At 46.8% G+C, this 21,238-nt stretch overlaps 1 protein-coding gene and 1 long non-coding RNA gene across 3 annotated transcripts in view; both read right to left on the bottom strand.

Moving 5' to 3' along the window:
* Positions 1-5,843, bottom strand: part of LOC142451788 (uncharacterized) — a 33,093-nt gene extending 27,250 nt beyond the window's left edge. For both annotated transcript variants that reach the window (XR_012784996.1, XR_012784995.1), the window contains exons 1-2: positions 4,700-5,843; positions 872-983 (exon numbers count right to left, since the gene is read on the bottom strand). This is a non-coding gene — a long non-coding RNA (uncharacterized LOC142451788). The remainder of the gene's footprint in view (positions 1-871; positions 984-4,699) is intronic.
* Positions 5,844-7,784: 1,941 nt separating this feature from the next.
* Positions 7,785-14,594, bottom strand: LOC142450617 (polycystin family receptor for egg jelly-like). The gene has a single exon (XM_075552604.1). It carries the CDS (start codon positions 14,592-14,594, stop codon positions 7,785-7,787), a length of 6,810 nt encoding a protein of 2,269 aa, XP_075408719.1.
* Positions 14,595-21,238: the final 6,644 nt, after the last annotated feature.

Raw genomic sequence — 21,238 nt, 5'->3', positions numbered from 1 at the left:
GGCTGCAGAGAAGGAGACAGCTGGCAGAATGGTCAGTCATGTGCCTTGGGGATGGTGGGGACTAGTGACCCAGGACACAGAGGGAGGGGAGAGCAAGAAGCCCACGGATAGCATATAAATTAACTGGAGCTATACAAGGAGCTCTGGCAGCATAGTGGTAAGCTTAGGCTGCTAATCACAGGGTCTGAAGTTCAAAATCACCAGACACTACTCAGGAGAACGACTGGGCTTTTACTCCCATAAAGTTACAGTCTTGGAAACCCACGAGGGCAATTCTACCTTCTGCTATAGGGTCACTATGAGTCAGCATTGACTCGATGGCAGTAAGTGGGGTTTTTTTTATAGCCATACAGGAGAAACCTAATATATTCAGGATTCGTGCACTCTATTAGTTTTGGCATTATTTAAGACTGATCTTGACATTGGTATTCATCATTTAAGAGCAACGTGGAGTACCGGCTGCTATACTGTCACTCAACAGCGTGGTCATGTATGGCCTTAGGACATTAAACTTGTCCAGCAGGAAATGTGGTTTCTTCTGTGAGATTAGCAGTGATTCCCCTGTGGGGGTCATTACAGAGATGTGGGCAGGATAGGGCCCTGGGTTTTCCCCTGGGTGGAAACCAGCAGCTTTGGAGTAGGCGCTGTCTTCTGGGGTGCAGGGGAGGATTTAGGAGGCTCCTCAACACCCCTAGTGAATCAGGCTGTGGAAGTGCACGGTGGTTTCCTTCACTGTGAGCTGTCACCAAGTCTGCTTAGGTCACACCTGTGGGATTCATGGCCTGCGCTGGAAGAAGCCTACACCACCTCACTGCCTGGTACCTGCAGGCAGGTGCTTCCTAGGCCACAGGCTAGAGAAGTATTAACTCACCAGGCAGACCAGGTGGTGGGGGCTGGTGTCCCACATGGTTGTACGGAGCTGACAAAGCACAGAGATGACATTCGAACACCCCCAGGGGCTGGTGCTTTCCCTCAGGCGCCATCTGCAAGACATAGAAGCAGGTCAAAGAACTGTCTCTTTACCTTTGGTTAAAGTTGGGGATGGGGGGGCGTATCTTGCTGTTTTTAAAATATTATGTAACCTGTGCTGCTCAGGGTAGAGTCTTAGAATTTGATATTAATTTTTAGAAAATTGCGGGGGGGCATTATTACTTCAAATACTTCTGCCCCATCTCTATCTCTTCTTCTGGGAATCCAGCTGGAATGGAATCCTGGGAGTGTTGAAACTCCATGAAACTGTCATGTTTTTCTGAGTCTTACAAGCTTTTCATCCTCAACAGGTTCACCAGTCTGTATCATCTGACCACTTTTCTATTAGTGGAAAACATCTGTGTTTTCCTTCCCTGGCACATTACTACCTTATACAGGTTCCACCTCTTACAGCCTTTACCATCTATTGGGCCATTTAATGTAGACCCAGTCCTTGAATACTTGGTTCTACTTCCCCACCACTCTTTCTCTTTGTTTTTCACCCAAATGGAAGTATTCCGTTTCTATGGCATTATCTTCAAGTTCATTCATTTTTACCTTCAGCTTCACCACTGATATATTCTTTGAAGGCATTCTTCATCTGCTGTTTATTTTCAGCACACCCACCTGGCTCAGTTTCCCTCTACTGAAATCCCCATCTCTTGATCCATGTAGTATACCTTTAAAGTACAAATTCTATTTACTTTAAACGGTCTGATCATTCAAATATGACCACATGTGGTTCAGCTCCTAATGACGGTTTTGTCTCTTGACAGTTGAGTTATTGTTCTTTGTCTCAATTGTGGCTGAACCCTGCACATCATTTGTAAGATAGTAGAAACCAAGAAGGTAGTATTTATGCCTGGAAATGGTCACTCTTTCCCTGCTAGGTCTTTAGTGTGGAATACTGAATCATTCTAGTCAATTCAGGTGGGTTCAGCATCAATGGTTTCAGATTTTTCTAGCACTGCCTTACGCATTGTGATTGGATTCATTCAGATGGAGGTTTCTTATGTGGGGTACCCTCCAAAGAAAGGAAAAAAAAGCTCCACTGGACAGCTCTTTGGTAGTAAGCATTTTTTTCCTGAAAGGCAAGCATCTAGCAACTCACTCTGATTTAGTGCACCCAGTGGCGTCACTTGGGAAGGTTCTTTCTGGTCAGTGAATTTTTTCGTATAAGCAATTTCGTTCAAACCTTGTTTTTTTGATGACCAATTTAAGAGAGCAGCATGTGGCTGTGAAATTTTGTTCCCTGCTCAGGGAAAAATGCAGCAGGAACTGTTATGATGTTGAACACAACTTACAAGGACAGTACTATAGCAAAAACTCAAGTGTACAAGTGGTTTTCTCATTTCAAAAAAGTTGAAATGTCAATTGATGACAAGTCTCGTTCTGGATGTCCATCAACTTACTAAGTGGAAGAAAATGTTGACAAAATGTGTGCACTTGTGCTTGAAGACCAATGATGGACCACTGAAGAGATGGGGAAGTTATCTGGACTATCTTACAGCTTGTTCAGGGAATTTTAATAGAAGGTTTTTAATGGGAAAGGTTGCTGCAAAATCTGTGCCTCGGGTTCTGACTGATCAGGAAAAAGAGCATCAAGTGGAAACATGGTATGCTTTGAAAGCAACATGGAATACCAACTGTCACTCAACAGCTCTAAGGCAGCCCAGACTTTTTCTCCCCCAAGGTCGTTACTGATGAGGAGACACGGCACTATTCTTACAACCCCTAAACCAAACAGCAATCAAACCAGTGGAAGAATCCATCATCACCCCACACAAAAAAGACTCGTCAACTGCAATCGAAGATCCAGATGATGCTCATTTGTTTGTTGATGTGAGGGGAATAGTGAATTTGGAGTTCGTTCCACCGAGTTGACTTTTAAAGAAGCTTTCTATTTAGAGCAGTTCTGAACCTGTGGGTTGCGATCCCTGGGGGGGGGGGGGGCGGGCAAACAAGCCTTTGACACGGGTTACCAAATTCATCACAGTAGCAAAATGACAGTTATTAAGTAGCAATGAAAATAATGTTATGGCTGGGGAGGTCACAACATGAGAAACTGTATTAAAAGGTTGCAGCATTAGGAAGGTTGAGAACCACCGATTTAGAGGTTCTGAAAAGATCCTGTAACCCTGTGGGACCAAAAAGGTCTGATTTGTGCCAGACATGGGACTGGTTTTGCCACCACAACAATGCACCTGCTCATTTAGCCATCTCAGTGTGCCAATTTTGGGTACAAATTCAGTTTTTTTGGAGGGTACCCCTTGTATTCCTCAATCCCTGCTTACATAGCAGTGGTAGGTTCTCTGTTGTCTTGATCCAGCTTCAGTCTTAGAGACCTAGGTCTCTGGGTGTTGGGTGAAATTTCCTAAGGAATTCTGCAATTTTGGCAGTTTCCTTCCCCCTCCCCTAGAGGTAAAGAGGGTTTTTCTCTTCTTTATTCCCTAGCTGCAAGAGATCTTCACTTACACCCACAGGGTAAAAGGGTGTGCGGTCCATCCCTGTATGGTTGAAGGTTTTTGTTCCACGAGGGAGAAGTATCTGGGCTGTGCAAAAAGGCCCAGGAAGGATCCAGCCAGAAGCAGATATCCACCTACTCCAAGCCTGCATCAATGGGATTACTCCAATCTTCTTTCCCAACCTCTCCAAGGAAGGTTTGGGGAGAAAAGCCTATCAGTGAATGCAAATTACCCAGGTCTGTGGTTCCAAGTTTCTACTCTCTCTTCACATGCACTATAGAGCATTTTTTAAGATGGAAAGATTTGTATTCGCTTATATGGAATCCTCCCTCATTGGTCTCAAAGGCACCTGCCTTTCTTCATAAGTGTAGCTAACGAGGTGTCATATTAAGGAGCTCTGGTGGTACAGGGATTAAGCCACTTGGCTTCTATCCAACTGGGTACTACCAGGTACTCTTGGGGAAACCTGTAAAGCTTACAGGACAGGAAAACCTAAGAGACAGTTCAACTATGAACTAGAAGGTCACAATGAATCAGAATCCACTCAACGGGTAGAGGTATGTTTTCTGGGGTTGATCTGTCATGCCAGCTCTCAACCAAGTTCAAGTTATGATTTTTTACATTGTACATCTTTTCTTTGGCCTGTGGAATTTCTACTCATCTTTTAAAGTCCTCATGAGATTTCACTCTCTGCTGTGATCTTTCTACTCTTCTGGATCTGAGTATGTGAAGTACATTACTCCTTGAGCTTTGGAATTGGACAAACCCACACGTAAACCTGGAAGCACAGATTATGAAATGCCACAGCAGCTCACTTGGACTGACAAAAACTTTTAAAAATTACAATCACCAAACCCACTACCACGGAGCTACTACAATTCAGCAACCCTGTAGGTCAGAGAATTGGCCCCACAGGTTCTCTATGCCTCTGGGGAGGTTGATCATAGCAGACTGACACATCTTTTTCTGAAAGAATGGTAGGTTTCAATAGTCAACCTTTTTGTTCACAGCTGAGCATTTTCACGACTGCACCATGTATGTGAGCTTCAATTCTGAAAAGCCAGTTTGCAAATGTCTATGAATGGTGGTAAACTCCATTTCCAGAGTCCTCACAAAGAGTAAGCCTCCACTGAATTCCCCCTACACATTAACCAAGCACAGAAATCATCCTAAATCAGAACCTCAGAAAGAGAGCATTGGAAAGTGGATCACTTCCACCCTTTGGCAGCCAGCCCAAGTAGCAGCAGCCTCTTTTAGGAGCTCACCTGGGTGTGTCCTTGATGGAAATCATGTTCTTGGGGGTCTCAGTAGTCTGAGTTGTAAGTCCACGGATCAATCTTGAAAGTTCTTCTAACATAAGGTACATGTCCTAATCATGATCCCTGACTAAGGGGCACCTGACTCAAGCCACGGTATTGTCAATCACTTCATATGCATGTTCAAGTTGAACAATGAATAGGGAAGACAGAAGAATCCAGGCTTCTGAATCATGGTGCTGGAAAAGCATATTCAAAGTACCAGGGACTGCCAGAACAAACTATTCTATCATGGAGGAAGTCCAGCCAGAAAGATCCTTGGAATCCAGATGCCCAGACTTTGCATCAGGTTCTTTGGATATGTTATCAGGGGAAACCAGTCCCCGCAGAAGGGCATTCTGCTTGGGGAAGGGTCGGTGATAAAAACAGAAAAACCATCAAGGAGATGGACGGAGTGGCTGCAGCAATGGGCTCCAACACAATTGTGAGGATGATGCAGGATCAGGCCATGTTTCCTTCTGTCGTACATGGGGTCGCTGTGAGTGTAAACCACCTGGACAGCACCTAACAACATCATGGTGCTGTCCCACGTCTGCAGTCCCACCTGTAAGGCCATGTATTGATCGGCTGTCAGTCATGAATCTGTGAGTTTCCTGTGTTGTCCTATTTACATAGCTGTGTGATTGCATAACTTGGCCACCATCACAACCTCATGCTAAAGGTCTCCCTCAGAGGGATATTTGTTCTATTTTTCCCCTTTTTACTATTTAAGGTATATATTTTCCTTAAATCTGACTTAGGTTCTCTTTTGCTCCCTAAAACAACTATCAGGGTTTCCCACTTGAGCTCAAAGGAAAAGAAAATCCTATTCTATGTGGTTGCGTGTAAACTCAATTCCACTCCGCGGCTGTACGATGCGGCTCTTCTGCATGCGCGGTCCTTTACCGGAAGGCCGCCTCACTCCGGCCCTCGCACACCAGGACCCGGAGGTACACGGAACCCGTGTCCGCTGCCCGCTCTCTCCCACCTCCGCACGTGCGGCCGCTCTGGCCGTTGGCCTCACCCACTGAAGTTCAGGGCTCCGAACGCTCGCTGACGCGCTGAGGTACAGCTCAAGCAAAAATATACAGAGCCTTCAGTGAAACTCCTCCCTCTTGCCGCACAACGGAGGGCGCATGCGCAGCGTGGTGGGATCGGGCGCATGCGCAGCGTGGCGGAGGGAGGTGCCTCACCGCCGTCTCAGCCTCCCAGAGACCCGCGCGGAACTGCTTCTTCGCAGCCACAGCCAAAGCCACGGGAACGAGTCTCAGGCGCATGCACAGAACGGGTTTTCTTGTTAATTATTTTGGCCTTTTTGGTAGCGCACGCCGGGAGGGGCGGGGCTACGTTGAGGTCCACCCCTAGATCACTGAGCCGCGGGCGCCCTGCGGCCTTAAGCAGACAGAGACTTGGTTCCCGGCTCCGTCCCTTCGCGCGCTTCACGCTTTCGTGGGGCCCACCTGGGTCCTGACGGGGGAAACCGAGGACTCAGCCTGAGGGAAGACTCGGGCCCTTGCGCGAGCGCTGGGTCTTGGTGTTCTCCCGGGGCCGCGCCGAAACGGGGCTCCCTGCGCACGCGGGTCCTCAGAGTCGTCGTCCAGCACGCGCCTCCAGGTGCACGTTGTCTGCTCTAGTTCGCCAATCGCGGCTGGGCCCCTCAGGAAGGCTGCTGGCTTGGGGGGACCTCCTTAGGGACATTTACTCCCCCTCAGTATGAAGTCCCTCCGTAGACAAGTAGGGCCTAGAACTGCACTATGGTCAGAGGTGTGGGAGCTCAGCAGGGGGCCTCTGTCTGATTCCCCTACTTGGAACCAGGAAACACCACCACATAGGCCAACCTCACCTTACTTGACCCTGAGGCACAAGTCCCCCAACCAGGTTCAATCCTCGACCCAGCCCCTTGGACGTCCCCCGTGGGGAGGTGACGAGGGGCAGGGGTGAGAAGGGCATGAAAAGGTTAGCAGAACAGACAGTGCCAGTGTAGCACGAACACTGAACAGCTAGCTACACAAAACAATGACCCTTGCCCAGAAGCGTCTGCCCACCAGATGTTGCCCAGGGGCCCTGGATGTCCATGGAGAAGGCATTTATGCATATTTCCCTAGGAAGCACTGCAAGTCTCAGACTTTCACAGAAAAAAACACACATTTAATGCTGACCAAGCTTAACGTCCTAAGGATATGTAAGCACGTTACAGAATGTCACCATAAGGGTTGGTACCCCCTGTTGCTCTTAATGATAAATACCATTTATCCTTCATAAATAATCAAGCACTTAAATTTTGTATGTAGGGCCATAGTCAATATATATAAAATATTCAGTGTGAACTGACACAGACAAAAACACCTTTGGGTCATTTGCCAAAAGCCATGCTTTTTGGGCCAGAAAGTGTTACTAAGTTTGACATCTTGAACTAGTAACTTTGAAGAGTGGAGAGGAAGCGTCAGCTATTTGATCCCCTTCCCTCAAGTTCTCATCTCCCTACTTCCAAGCAGGAAGATAAATAGTGGGAAGTTCCAATAGGACTTCTCCAGTCCTGGCCTTGCTGAAATATGAGGAAGAGGACGACGTGGAAGAGGTTCAGTAGCCCTGGTCTGCAACAGGCCGTCTGAGCAAGGCTGAGGAGCCCAGCACTCTATTGTCAAGAGGTCAGAATGTGCATTCAAGCCTGGACTGAGCATAGAACGTGCAGGAGAATTGTGCCAGGGTTAAGATGTCTTCAGCTCTCTCCCTCAATTCTGGTTGTAAAAATATGCATCTCTAATCCATCTAAATGCAGCACAGTCAACAAAAGAAAGGGTTACATCTCTACCAGGAGTTAAACGATTTTCTGACAAAGGGAATTCAATCCAAAAATTGAAGACTGATTCTCCTCTACCAAGATACTACAGTCCAATACAATCCTTTCACATGCTTCAGAAGAGTCCAAGACTGGGGATACTATGAAATGTAGAAAATATGAAATCAGGAGATAGGCACTATATATGCCTGAAGCTCTCTGGCTGGAAGTGGGTGAGTGTGAGGTACCTTCCTAGAGGCTCGACATTTTCATCGATCAAACAACAAGGTAAACCATTTTCTTCCCATTAATGTTTCTGGTCTTCAGCCCCAGATACTGGCGGCTCTTCTTCTCTGGTTGCCCATACAACATGTCAGTGACAAACTCAGGTTCCTCTTTGGTCCTGGGTTGGCAGGTAAGGAAACGAAACAGCATTCTTAGTTTACGACACAAATAGGTCATTGCTTCTGCTTCATCAGATGGTTCCTCATAGACAGGCTGCTTCATCTCATCATAGGCAGATAGAATCACAGCTTGAAACAAGTTGACCAAAATGCAGATCATGATGAGCATAAAAGATGAGAGGAACAGAACACCGAGAACCCTGTTACTAGAGAATTTGGTGTTCTGAAAAGCTGAGACACAATAAGAGAATACTGTCTGCGTAGCATGAATCAAGTTACAATAGTTCCATTCATACTGACCAAATACCAGGTAGCCAAAAGTCATATATACAAAAAAATAAACTGACACCACAAAGGCCATATGGCTGATGCCAGGAAGAGCGATTTGGATGGCCCTCTGTGCCAGTCGCACATCATAGAAGACTCTGGAATACCTGAGGGTTTTTAAGATTGTCAGAAATAATAGGAAACCCAAAATTATCCACATGACATGATCTACTTGAGCAATGGCATGAAATGGAATGAAGTTCTTAGGGTTTGTCAAGTATAACTGAATGAGATCAGTGGTCAAGAGGAGTTTCCTGAGAAAGAACACAATCAGAACAGTAAATATGCATTTTAAAACAAAGTTAAGTAAATTATACACACTTCTCACATAGGACGCTCTTTCTTGCGCAATGATACAGGCCTCGTCAACAATATAAGCTAAGAAAAATATGAGAACAGCCAGGTACAAGTAGATTTCCACAGACCTGTTCCAGTTAAGATCAGAAAGTGAGAAAGAGTGTACAGATGCACTTGAGTTTACAACTCCTAACTGAGAGACTTCAAAGATGATGGAAACACAACAGAACAGATTCACATCTGGATTGAAAGTTGTAAGTTCCAAAATCACGGCCCAAGTCTTTTCATCGAGCCAATGATTTTCTTGGAGCTCCTTCAGCCTCAAAGTGGAATTGAACTGCTGCTGGTCTGGAAAGAAATAGAATGCATATCCCCCTGACCCATAGGTATGTAGCAGTCCATAGGAATGATATGGCCATTTATTTTCGTGTGGCTTATAAGTAAACCCATTGGGATTCGTGCTGACAGCCTGCTTACCAACATCTTTCCAAAAGCTGGAATAGTTTTTTGTGTCTTCTGGGTCAACACCATACTTGGGATGACAATGCATTACATTCTTGATGCCATTCAGGATGAGGTTTTTGTCAGACAGACACCTTTTTGCATCAGGGGTGGCCCGAACTTGCCGCATCAGTGGAAGGCCTAGGATCTGAGATGAGCTGTCGTAAAGATACGTTGGATTCAGATCATTGTGGAACAAAGGCAGTGGTACTTTACTGAGCCACCTGTAGATGTGTTCGAGCTTAGTGACTGTGGTAAGGTCCATGGAAAAATAATCCCGAATAAACTGGTTATAGTGAAAGCAGTCAGCGTGGCGCAAACGCGAGATGAGGCCCAGCAAAAGGGCTAGGAAGATAAAGTGCATGAGCAGGTAACTCAGGAAGAGGAAGGCTCTTCTCTTGATCCTCTTCTGCCTTTTCAATATTCCAATTTCTACCGGGGCGAGGGGCTGATACATCCTTGAGCGCCGGAGGCATCTGATGTGCAGATGCTGCCTGTGCTTTTCAGCTTTACTCTTCCTCAGCCCAGGAAGCGTGATCTCTGTGTAAGGATAATTCACTGTCCACGGAAGGCTTTTACAGTACTGGGTGTTATTTGTTCTGAAACTTGTCCAGAGTAAGATTTTGGCCGTCTGCACCAGAAAAATTGACTGAAAAAATGAAAACACTGATGTGAAAAGCCATTGCTTTGACATGTTAGAGCCATAAGTCAGTCCATAAAACACAATAAAGAATGACGATATGCTACAGATGGCAAAGACCAAGAACCAAGCGATGTAAACACACCACCGAGGTAGAAGAATCCTGGTCTTAGGCTTAGGATGCTCTTGGGAAGGGGGATCTTCAGAAAGCACATCTTGATTATATGTCGTGTCAGCATTTTTGTTGTTAGAATTGATATTTTTCTTGGACGTCTGAGGGGCCTTGCTTTCTTCTTCTTCAAGCTGTTGATTTGTTTTGGAGGTTGTCTGCTCAGAAGCCTCCTGAAGTTCAGCACTGCCACTAGATGCGAGCTTTTCGGCCTGCCTGGTCTCCTCCTTGTGAGTGGTTTCATAAGCGTACCACTTGACCAAATGTTCATCCCAGAATCCGCCTTCTTCCGACACCACAGGATGATGTTCTTGCGGTGCTACTTCATCTAGAGTCATGTCAGTAGGTTTCTTCTGAGAATACGTGAACAGAAAACTTAGCAATAATTGTACGGGGACTGTAATTAAGGTGCTTTGGATTGCAATCATCATTAATCTGATTTGGTATAACTCTTTTGACTCAATCTCTTCTTTGCGATTGGCGTTAAAGAACATAATATTACACAGAAGAGTGCTGAGCAACACTGCTAAGCAGCAAGACAGTCTTTGTAGCCGGTTGACCGGTTTAGCAATGATACCAGCAAAAATAGAGAACCACATGTGGCTTTTCCAAAGCTCATAAGTTGAAGTGATCAAGAAAAAATCGATTTTGTTCAGAGGCTTCTCTGGGTTGGTTATAGGAAATGTCTGGTCCAAAGCGGTTTCAAGGGAAAGCCATTTCCGGCACAGGAACAACCAAATGCGTCTTTGGAACAGGCTTTCCACTTTAATTCGACTTAAATACCAACTGGGCGCTTTGCCCTCATTGTTGTGCCACAGGCGAATAGAGTGGATGTCACCCAAGTCACTTTTTGTCGTTAGGAGGAAAGTATTGATGTTTCCTCGGTAGAGAGTTTTATACTCCGGATGGCTTAAGCAGTGCACATCACTGGCACCTTCGGATCCCATCAGCTGAATGAAGACATCAGCCCTGGTCCCGGACCCCCAACGGCTTCCTGTAAAAATAGTGATCAGGTAGCACTTGTTATCATAAGGGTCATTATCAGGAAGAACCACCACTGGATGTCGCCGAAATTGGTCCATTTCATCCTTGTGCAAGGCCCAGAAAGCAAGGACACTGTAGATGAGCAAGATGAACAGCACCGTGAAAAGGGTCACAGGCTTCTGGTTGATTTTCTTCACCACCTCCAGCTGAAGATCCACAGGATTAGGGATCACAATCACTTTGGCTGTGATAAAGTGCGTACGCAGCTGAATTCTATTCAGGTTTAAAAGGGAGTTCACCTGCCGCCTAGCCCTCGCTTTGACCTTACAGATACAGTGAACTTTGCGCCAACTGGTGTTCTTTCCCAGGATGCAATTGCCTTCTCGCCAGTCACTCTGGGTGCCAAGCATGTCCAAGCAATGAACGCTGAAAACAGAGATCCTCACTAGCCTGTCACTGGGTGTCAAGAGAAAACGAGGGGCCTGCAGAACAACGGTGACAGCACACTTGGGAGAATGGTTGAGCTGCCCTATCAGCAGCAGTAGTGATTGGGAAAGGCAAACCACTCGGGCCTCCTTCACGGAACAGGCCAAGTCTAACAGACCGCTGGGGCTGGCAGTAGGAGGAATGTCATGGGGCACTAGGAAGGTGGCCACCAGAGCAGTGGGGGTGACCTGACTGCCTGCGTACACCAGCACCTTGAAGACCACCGTCACTTGGGTCTCAATGTGGATCATCAACTCCTTGACTACTCTGGTGTCCACTTCAAAGCGAAATCCCCCTGTCGTCTTTTTCAGTGACTTGTCAACCTCATTGGGCTCACCAGTGGGTCCCATCATAAGGTTAAAAGCAGCTGAGGCAAAGCTTCTCCTGCTGAGGTACACTTCCACCACATCAGGTCTGACATCGACCACATCACCATTAGGTTTGGTTCCTGTCATTCTATATCCAATCACCTGGTCTGAAATCTGCCCACTGTAAGTTAACCAAGGAAAGGGGTCATCGGCAAACTCACAAAACATCGTCGAGATTGGAGCACTGGGAAGCAAATCAGGAACACTGTGGGCCTTCAGGGTTGGGTACAAACAATTTTGGCAGTGTGGCTCGTTGGTGTAGACTCTGTGAGCATCCCGCAACTCAACTTTACTTACACGGACATTCAAGTTGGAGATACTCAGGGTGGTGGCTTCACTCCCTGGCACTTTAATACCCAGCATTGTGTCGGTTAGAGCTTCCATGGTATAGAAAGGATCTTGAAAAACTTCATGAGGAGTAATCTGCATCAGGACCTTAGACAAAACAGTAAAGATCCCAGAACTCACGATCTCCATTTGCTCAGAGCGGAAATTTTTGTCGTTTTGTTGATAAACCTGGAGTGCTTGGGCTGCTTGCCGTATCCTCACAATGGCCAGTCTCTGATCAACTTTGGTGAGCTCAGAAATTTTCTGGGTTAATTCAGTAATAATGGTGACGACCTGGTTAATTTCTGACAACGTTGTCAGAGGAAGAAGGAAGGTTTGGTTGACAAGGTGTTTTCGGAGACTGTTTTTCTCACCTATCAGGCTTCTGTCATTTCTCAGGCTGTTCAAAACTGAAGCTACTATATGCATTAAGTAACCTGCAGATAAAAATTCCTGCTTCTGAAGCAAAGTCAAAAGCAATGAACCGTTTCCTTTGGTGTCATTGAATAACTGCTCAATCACGGTGCTGGGTGACTGCTCATTCGTAGGGGGCTGCACCGTGGCATGCAAAGTCACCTGGGAAAAAGATCCCAGGGTATCATAAACTTGGACATAGAGCTTCACGTCAAACTGATTGGCCATTATCCCAACTGGGAGATAGAAAGAGGGTGTTCTAGGCCGAGTCCCCAAGTACAAGATGGCCCCCAACGTATTGTTTTCTAAAGTAGTTATTTCACCAAGATTGTACAAATCAGAAACTATGACTTTATATGTCAGAGGGAGATTCGAATCTTTAAAGCGATGGCAGTGGATGACAAATTCAGTAACAAAAGCGATTCCGTTCCCTGGGTTGATGTCACATTGTCCAATTAGAGGGGCATGGTTAATAACAAAGCTGTACCTAAAGTTGGCCACCATGCCACCCCATGTTTCCAAACTCAAAGAAATCCAATATTGATTTTCTAAAAATGTCAGAAAAGTGAAAGCTTTGATAGACAAATAACTACGATGTCGCCCAGTTACCGTTTGTCCCCCCCAGTTAAACGGTAAGCCTGTACCAGCTGCTGACTCAACAGACCATGTATACCTGTCCATCCAGTTGCTGCCACAATTGGTGCAATTTAAGAATAATGAAAATCGTTCAGATATAATTAAAATGCTACCACAATTTTCAAAACATGAAATTTCTGCTGTGGGTGTCGGTCCTGGGAGCACGTGCACACTTCTATCAGCAAAAGCTGTCCTGTCGTTTTTCTCTACCACCATTCTGATAAAATACACAGCATCCCCTTTAAGCATTTCCGGTGCTATTTTTAGTACTGGGCCCGTGGCCCACGTCCAGCGCAGGTCAGTCTGCCCTGGATGACAAGTCTGGCTACTTGCTGCGTTGATGTAACTTTGGGCGTAGTTTTGTGGATTTGTGGTGCAGTACCAACGGAAATGGAGTCCCTCCTGTGGGTTGTCATCCTCTAGGTCTGCGGACTGTTCACCATTCAGAACCAGCTCATCGGTGAAATTCACTGTCATGCTGGAATACCCAAGGATGAGGGCCTTTAGGGGCCTTCTGTAAACCTCGATAGAGATGTAATCTAAGTCCTCTATGATTGGCATGGCTGGATCTGTGGTGGTGATAGTCACGGTCAATCTAACCACATAAACGCCCCAAGTGACAGAGTACTTAGGGATATGTAGAGATGATGAGTTTGTATTAGTCTGGAGCTGTGGTAGGTACAAAGGTGCTGCCCAGTTGGACGATTGGTTCGCCTTAGACACATTAAAGATTTCCCAGAACTGTGTGAACGACTGGGCGTCCGGGCAGTAGATGGCCACGGTGGCGTTTATGGTGTGGTCTTCCTTCCAGTTCAGCCTCAGTGGGCCCTTGCTGCCGGGCCTGTTGACCTTTACCTGGTTGATCTGGCAGCGTCTCATGTGACATGACACCGAGGACTCAATGGCTTTGGGGGGGTGCAAGTTTACAGCCTCTAGAATCACGGGTGTGGGGCCGTCCGTGGGGCACTTGGTTTCAGCTGTGAAGCCAGCACGGGGCCTGGGCCAGGTGAGTTGGGCCAGGGAGCGGGGGTGCCGGTTCTGTGCAGAGCCTGGCCCGAGCAGCCGCAAGAGGAAGGTCCAGCGCAGGTGGCGTGGCGGGCGTAACAGTGGCGCAAACCAGGCCAGTGAGAGGCGGCCTTCAGGTGCAGCCAGACGCAGGTGCAGGTGGGTGGGCGCGGTGGGCGGGTGGCTGGAGCACAGCAGGGCGTGCAGGCTCAGGCAGTAGCTACGCCGCGCCCGCCCCCATGCGCCCCCAGGTTTCGTGAAGCACAGGCTTCGGCTGCCGCTCAACACCACGCTGCCAGCAGGTCTCCCGCGGGGCAGCAGGCGGAGCTGGACATGGCCGCTGGGCACGTTGAAGCTGGGTCTGGGGGGCACCTCCTGAAGCTCAGAGGCCACGGGGACAACGGGCGGCCCAGGCAACGGCCAGCGGAGCCTTCCAGGCTCAGAGACCTGGGTCCCACGCAGAGCAGAGAGCAACTGGAAGCCACCCAGGCCCAGGACCAGGAGCAGCAGTGTGGGCCCTGGCCTCATGGCTCTGCCGCAAGATGGACAGAGAGGCTGAGGGTCAGCCCAGTAGTGGCTCAACGGGCGCGGGGCACCCGCGCCACTCTTAGTGGGGGAGGGGCAGTCGCAGGAACAGAGGGGGACAGGGGGGGTGAGGCAGTGGTGGCCTTTCAGGCTGGAAGGTGACAGGTCGTACAAGCCTCGAGAGCACAGCTAGCTGGAGAGCAACTAGAGACAAGCTGGCCAGGGTATAGGCATGGGGACAGCAGGGTTGGGAGGGCACGGAGAGCAATGTAGATGGGGGGGGGGGCGGTGCTGGCAGAACTAAGGCTGTTCTGACGCAAAGCCACCCTACAAGACAGAGTAGAACTGCTCCCTCTGAGTTTCCCATTCTGTAAATTTTTCTGGGAGTAAACAGCTTTATCTTTCACCAAGAGCAACCTGGTGGGTTCAAAATACTGACATCACAGTTAACAGCCCAATGCTTCATCCTCGGTGCCACCAAAACCCTCAACCTCACTGCTATCCCGTCAGTTTTTTCTGAGACTGGAAAAGGAGTAGAAATCCCCATCCTTCTTTGGAGGACTGGCTGCTACCTTGAGGCTAGTAGCCCAACACAATGCATAAACACTGAGCCAGACACCAGGGCTCCTCACCCAGGGATTGGTAAATGGGAAGAATTCACTCAGTTTCCTGGTCCACTGAGAAAGCCCAGTAGCTGGAATCCCATCCGTTCGGAAAACATCTTTAAAATGTCAAGCAAATCAGAGACTGGACTCCCAGGAGAAGGGCTACCTGGGGGTGGCTTTCTTTGGATTTACTTTGCTCCTCGTTTCTAATTTTTCCCAATCCAGAACAAAGTAGAGAGAAGAGAATCAAAGAAGCGTGGAAACAATTAGTCCAAAGGAATAACTGACCAGTAAGCTTCAGCCTCCAGGACTTGAGACCAAAAGAACTAGATGGTGCCCAGCTACACTGCAGCCTGTTCTCAAAGCAATTGTACTTAGAAGGTTTTGAATAGAGTGGGAGAAAAATGTGGAGCAAACCTCAAAATAGTACTAAAAAATACCAGGCTTACTGATGTGATGGAGACTGATGGCACTTTCCAGATTATGGCACCTAGTCACCCTTACAGACAACAGGGCATTTGTGCACTGCGTAGCACAACCAAGGGTAGTGTTTTCCCAGAAAGTGGAGGAAGTGGAGAGGGCTGTGACATCCTGTGGACTGCAGTCCACATCCTGATTCTAAATGTATAGGACTTATTGAATGGAAAACCAATTTACTCTCTAAACCAGTGGTTCTCAACCTGTGGTCGCCACCCCTTTGGGGGTAGAAAGACCCTTTAACCTGGGTCACCCGGTTCATAACAGTAGCAAAATTATAGTTATGAAGTAGCAACAAAAATAATTTTATGATTGGGGGTGGTCACCACATGAGAAACTATATTAGAGTCGCAGCATTTGGATGGTTGAGAACCACCGTTCTAAACGTTCCTCCAAATCATATTAGGAAGGACTTGAATATTGATGGTAAAATATTTTAAATGTACCCAAAAAGAAGCCAAGTAAAGAACACAGATGTACCCTCTTTTCCCCAAAACCAAACTCATTGCCATTGAGTCAATGCTGACTCTCAGCCAGCCCATGTGGGTTCCTGAGACTATTGCTGTTGACAGGAGTAGAAAGCTTGGTCTTTCTCCTATGCTGGTGGTCTGGGACTATGGACTATGGGGATCACACCCTTTACATGTGTAACCGTTACATCACCAGGGCTTCCCCAAGAGAAATACAAGTCTAGTATGTTTGAAGGCCCCTCTCAGAGGGGTTTCCTATGCAGCATTCACATGCATTTAAGATTTACTACCTAAGTTATGTGTCCACTTTAGAAAGAGTGGTGCACCTAGTGGTGCAACAATGGCGTGCTAGGCTGCCAAATGAAAGGGTGGGAGGGTAACGATTAAAAAAAAAATAACCCTCCCTGTCACCCAGTCTATTGTGACTCACTGCCTCCTAGGAAATCCTACAGGGTAGTTGTATTCTGTCAATATGGGGTCACTTCAAGATGGGACAGAAGGGCTTCGGATCACCAGGCAGGTTTTCTTTGTCTGCATTAGTGGGTTGATCTTTGCTCTCTCTGGTGATGTCAGAATGATGCAGCCCCCTCCACCTTCCTAGCCTTCTTCCACCCACCCTTTGGACCACTGTTTGCCTTGGCCTTTTGGAAATGAATCAGCATTTTCTAACTACTTTGAACATCTTATCAATCTAGATGTGATCCAAAGGTTATTAGGTATTAAAAAAAAAGCAAACTATGTATTTGGAAGACTTCCCATTCTCTCTCTTAGAATCAATAGGATTTGGGGTTTTAAAGAAGTGTTTTAGGGGCTGTGACCATGCAGCCTTGCTTGGGAGTTCTGAAGGAGTTCTGGTTCAGAAAGACTTTGAACAGGAAGAAAAGGAAGGCAATTGGGGCCCACTTGTCAAGCCCCAAGGACAGGGGATGATGTGGCATTTGGTAAATCTGATAGCCTCTGAGACCTGTGCAGTGTCATTCTGCCCTGTCCTCTTGGGCTGCTATGGGTCAGAATTGTCTGGAGCAGGGTGGGATTAGGTTTTTGTTTGTACTCACTGTGGTAGCAGCCATGGGGTGAGGGGGGACATTTCCAGAATAGGAGATGCTTGAAAATTGTTGCAAGACCCCTTTCTGCCCCACCGGCTTGAGAGACAGCTTTAAGAAGGAGCAACAGGTAACAACTCTGACAGGCTACTAGGTCCCTGGTTCCTCCCCTCTTGTGCCCCACAAATCCAAACCAATCCAACTGGCTCTGGCTGGGCACGCTCTTGTTTTTAATGCCAGCCAACAATGGATTTCCAAAGATGCCAAGGCAGTTTCATTTGCTTCTTCTTAAATTGTAAAAAAAGAAAAAGAAAGAAAATTTAGTATTAGTTGTTTGTTGGGCTTGTTTTAGGTCTTGATGGCAGATGCTGCAGGGGACATGGGGCATGGTGGGAGACATTTTGGAGCATCAGAAAGGCCTGGACTGCCCTTCAGACGGTGTGATAGGTTTATTGTGCCAACCTGGCCAATAGGAACATGTGGGATTAAAAAGGTTGCAGTATGATTGAAGGGCATAGATAAATGGCTCAGCAAGCCCCACCCCTAACTTTCTATAATCAGACCAGTATGCAGTTGCTTTAGCTAGTTCTCTGCCTCAACTTGTGAGCTACACTATCTGTAGAACAGCTAACCTGTGGATCGTTTGCTAGAGCTTGAGGTTCCTTTGAGACCTGCTTCACCATGCTACTGATGTATACATCGATTGAGCTTGAAGCTGTTGGAGCCTGTCATCTTGCATTGCATTTGCCTGAGTTCATTATCCTATCTGGGCCTGCTTCACTACGCTCCTGAGCTGCTGACTGTTGGTGACTCGCCCTGTTTGCTGCTTGTGCCGAGACTGCCTACACTGTCCTAAGGAAGATCCAGCTATCTGCTTCCTTGACCTTGGACCCAGCAGCCCTGAGAGTTGAAGGAATTTCAGTACATTAACGGTTCAACAGAAGTGAGTTGAACTGAGCTCCCTGTATTGCTGTGTGGACTAATTAGCTGGTATATTCCTTCATGCTGTACATATGTGTGTGTGTGTCCTGATTTTGTTTCTATAGAGAACCCTGTCTAACACAATTGGTAATGAGAGTGGGTCTAGAGAAACAAGATCATAAATATGGGCTTCTCAAATTGGCTCTCCTGCCTGATTAGGCTTAATATCACTGAAAATGCTATCTCTCCCCCTAAAGGCATGGATAAGTCTGCCACTCTTACTAGAGTGGGTGGTGTTAATCCATGTTGTGAAGTCGCAAAGCTAATGTCACCACCAACAGATGAAGTGCTGGGGAGAAGCTCTGGGTGATCATGTGTTTGATATTTTCCAGCAGTTTTGTCAGGATGAGAAGTATAAGAAGCTGGTAGGCTGGTTCCCCTTACAATAGAAAATGTGATCAAGGAAAGGGATAATCTCAGAATCTCAGAAGCATGTCTCAAGTGCCAAATAACAGACCTGAAAGCTTCTGCATGTGCTACAAAGGAAAGTCTTCTCTCCTCTAGTAAGAGCTGACATTGCTGAAAACTAAATCTAGAGTCTCATTATACGAGTAGCTAAAGTACAGCATCAGCTGAGTTGCAGGTCTAGAACAGTGTCTGATATTAAAGTAAAAACAATAATCGAAAAGAATTGGGACCCTGAAACATGGGATGGGAACATATGGGGCTGATGATCCAGAAGTCGATTAAGCCACCCCAGTCACCCCTCCCACCTGAGGGGATTAATCCACTATCAATAAAACAACCCACATCTGAGCAGATTAACCAAAATGTCCAAGCTGAAATGCCAGGTGGGGCTGCATCTGCAGCATTGCCCGGGGGAAATACCTTACAAGATATTGCTGAGAGCCCCCAGGAAACAGCCCCACCACCCATTATTTCCTTTAAAACTGTAACTAGAATTAAGTCTCAGAAAGTTCCTAAAGGTGAGGTTTAAATGATGACTCAGGAAGACGTGCGCTATACTCACAAAGATCTGCTTGAGTTTTCTAATATGTGCAAGCAGAAGCCTGGGAAATATCCCTGCGAATGGTCACTAAGGGTGTGGGGTGCTGGTGCAGGGAATGTAGCATTAGACCAGTCTGAGTTTCTGGATATGGGACCCTAAGCACAGATTCCTCCTTCAATGTCTCAGCAAGAGAGGTTCAGAGAGGATCTAGTTGTTTATTTATTTGGTTCACTGAAGCATGGGCTGTCAGAAGACCGAGATTAGACCTACTTGGGGTACCTGACCTCCCTGGGTACACTGTAGAAGGCGGCATCCAAAAGCTTAGGGAAATTGGTATGTTGGAATGGATCTATCAGAATAATCCCAGAGATCAGTAGTTTTCAACCTTCCTAATGCCGCGACCCTTTAACAGTTCCTCATGTTGTGGTAACCCCCCAACCATAAAATTATTTTTGTTGCCACTGCATAACTGTAATTTTGCTACTTTGATGAATCACGTGACCCCTGTGAAAGGGTCATTCAACCCCCAAAAGGGTCACGAGACCCACAGGTTGAGAACCGATGTCACAGACCCCAAAAAGGGAGTACCCCAAGGACATACCTATCACCACAACCATAAGGAACAAGTTTGTGAAGTGGGCCCCAGCATTTCTGAAGACTCCTGTGATTGCTACTTTATGTGCACCAAGATTTACAGTGGGAACTGTCCTAAGTGAACTCCAACATTTGCCTACAATGGAGCTGACTGGTCCCCATGGTAGCAGAGGGAAGCACTGAGACAGTGGACTTGGTTGTTAGTTATTGTAATGGACAGCAAGGTTTCCATAGTAATCAAAGCAACCTGTCTCATGTGGACTTATGACATTGGCTATTTTGCCACGGTGTCCCTAAGAGTGAAATACGGTGACCCTATAGCCAGTGTCCCTAGGAATGAAACCTACTGAAGAGTTACATGATCGATAAAGGCAGAAGAATGCTTCATCAAGTGAACAGCAGAAGAGAGTCACGACTGCTCAATCAATTCCCATACTTGAGTCAGTTTACAGACCCACAACCCCCTGAATGAGGGGAAGGACAGGTCCCTTTGAAGAAGGACCCTGCTACATCACTGAAGGTTTATACCATGAGTCTTTCTTCTAGCCTTCCCCAGAGTGAGCTGCAATCTTTCATAAGAGTGATTGTTCATTGGGGAAAAGGAAAGAATCAAACCTTTCAGGGATTACTGGATACTGGCTCTGAACTGACACTAATTCCAGAAAGACCCAAAATGTGTCCAAAGCCCACCAGTCAGATTTGGGGCATACGGAGGTCAACTTATTGATGGAGTTTTAGCTCAGATATACCTCACTATGGGTCCAGTGGGCCCCAAAACCCATCTGTCATTTCCCCAATTTCAGAATACATCATTGGAATAGACATACTAAGATAGTTCAAGGTTTGTGTGCCAAACTTGGCCAGTAAACATGTGGAATTAATTGAAGGGTGGAGAGATAAATGGCTTGGTGAGCCTCACCTTTCTAGTTCTTGGGTCTCTTGCTTTGTGATGGTCGGACCAGGGTACAGCTGCCTTAGTCAGTTCCCTGCTTCAGCTAGCAGGGCCCACTTCCTGCAAGACATCCCCAAGGAGAAGCCGCATGGACCTCCCCTGATGCAGCCCTGGGTGCTGGAGCAGCCGTGTGGAGACCCCTGCCAGCGCTGAGATGTTACATGTTCACTGATTTTACTTTCCTCCTGCATTTGGCATCATAGTGTGTGTTTTGTGATATGGAGGAGGACTTTGTGGATTGGTGTCAGACATATGGGCTAAAATTGAACTTGTGGGCTTGGGCAGCACTGAGTTGAGATGTTTTCTTGATGTGCACTTACCCTTTATATGAAACTCTCTGTTGTACATAAGTTTCTGTGGATTTGTTTCTCTGATGTACCCTGACTAACACACATACTTAGTAACTGGCACAACCCCCATGTTGGATCCCTCAAATGTGGAATAAGGGCTATTCTGGTAGGAAAGGCCAAGTGGGCACCATTAGAACTGCCATTGCCAAAGAAAATAGTAAATCAAAAGCAATACAGCATTCCTGGAGGACCTACAGAGATTAGTGCCACCATCAAAGACTTGAAG

The sequence above is a fragment of the Tenrec ecaudatus genome, chromosome 6 (assembly GCF_050624435.1).
Source record: "Tenrec ecaudatus isolate mTenEca1 chromosome 6, mTenEca1.hap1, whole genome shotgun sequence".
Taxonomy (NCBI): Eukaryota; Metazoa; Chordata; class Mammalia; order Afrosoricida; family Tenrecidae; genus Tenrec; species Tenrec ecaudatus.
Note: the sequence above shows the minus strand (reverse complement) of the source record. Positions and strands in the feature narration are given on the sequence as shown.

Bases quoted from the DNA above. Each gene is read 5' to 3' on its own strand.
- LOC142450617 (XM_075552604.1), bottom strand. From the start codon at position 14,594: ATGAGGCCAGGGCCCACACTGCTGCTCCTGGTCCTGGGCCTGGGTGGC.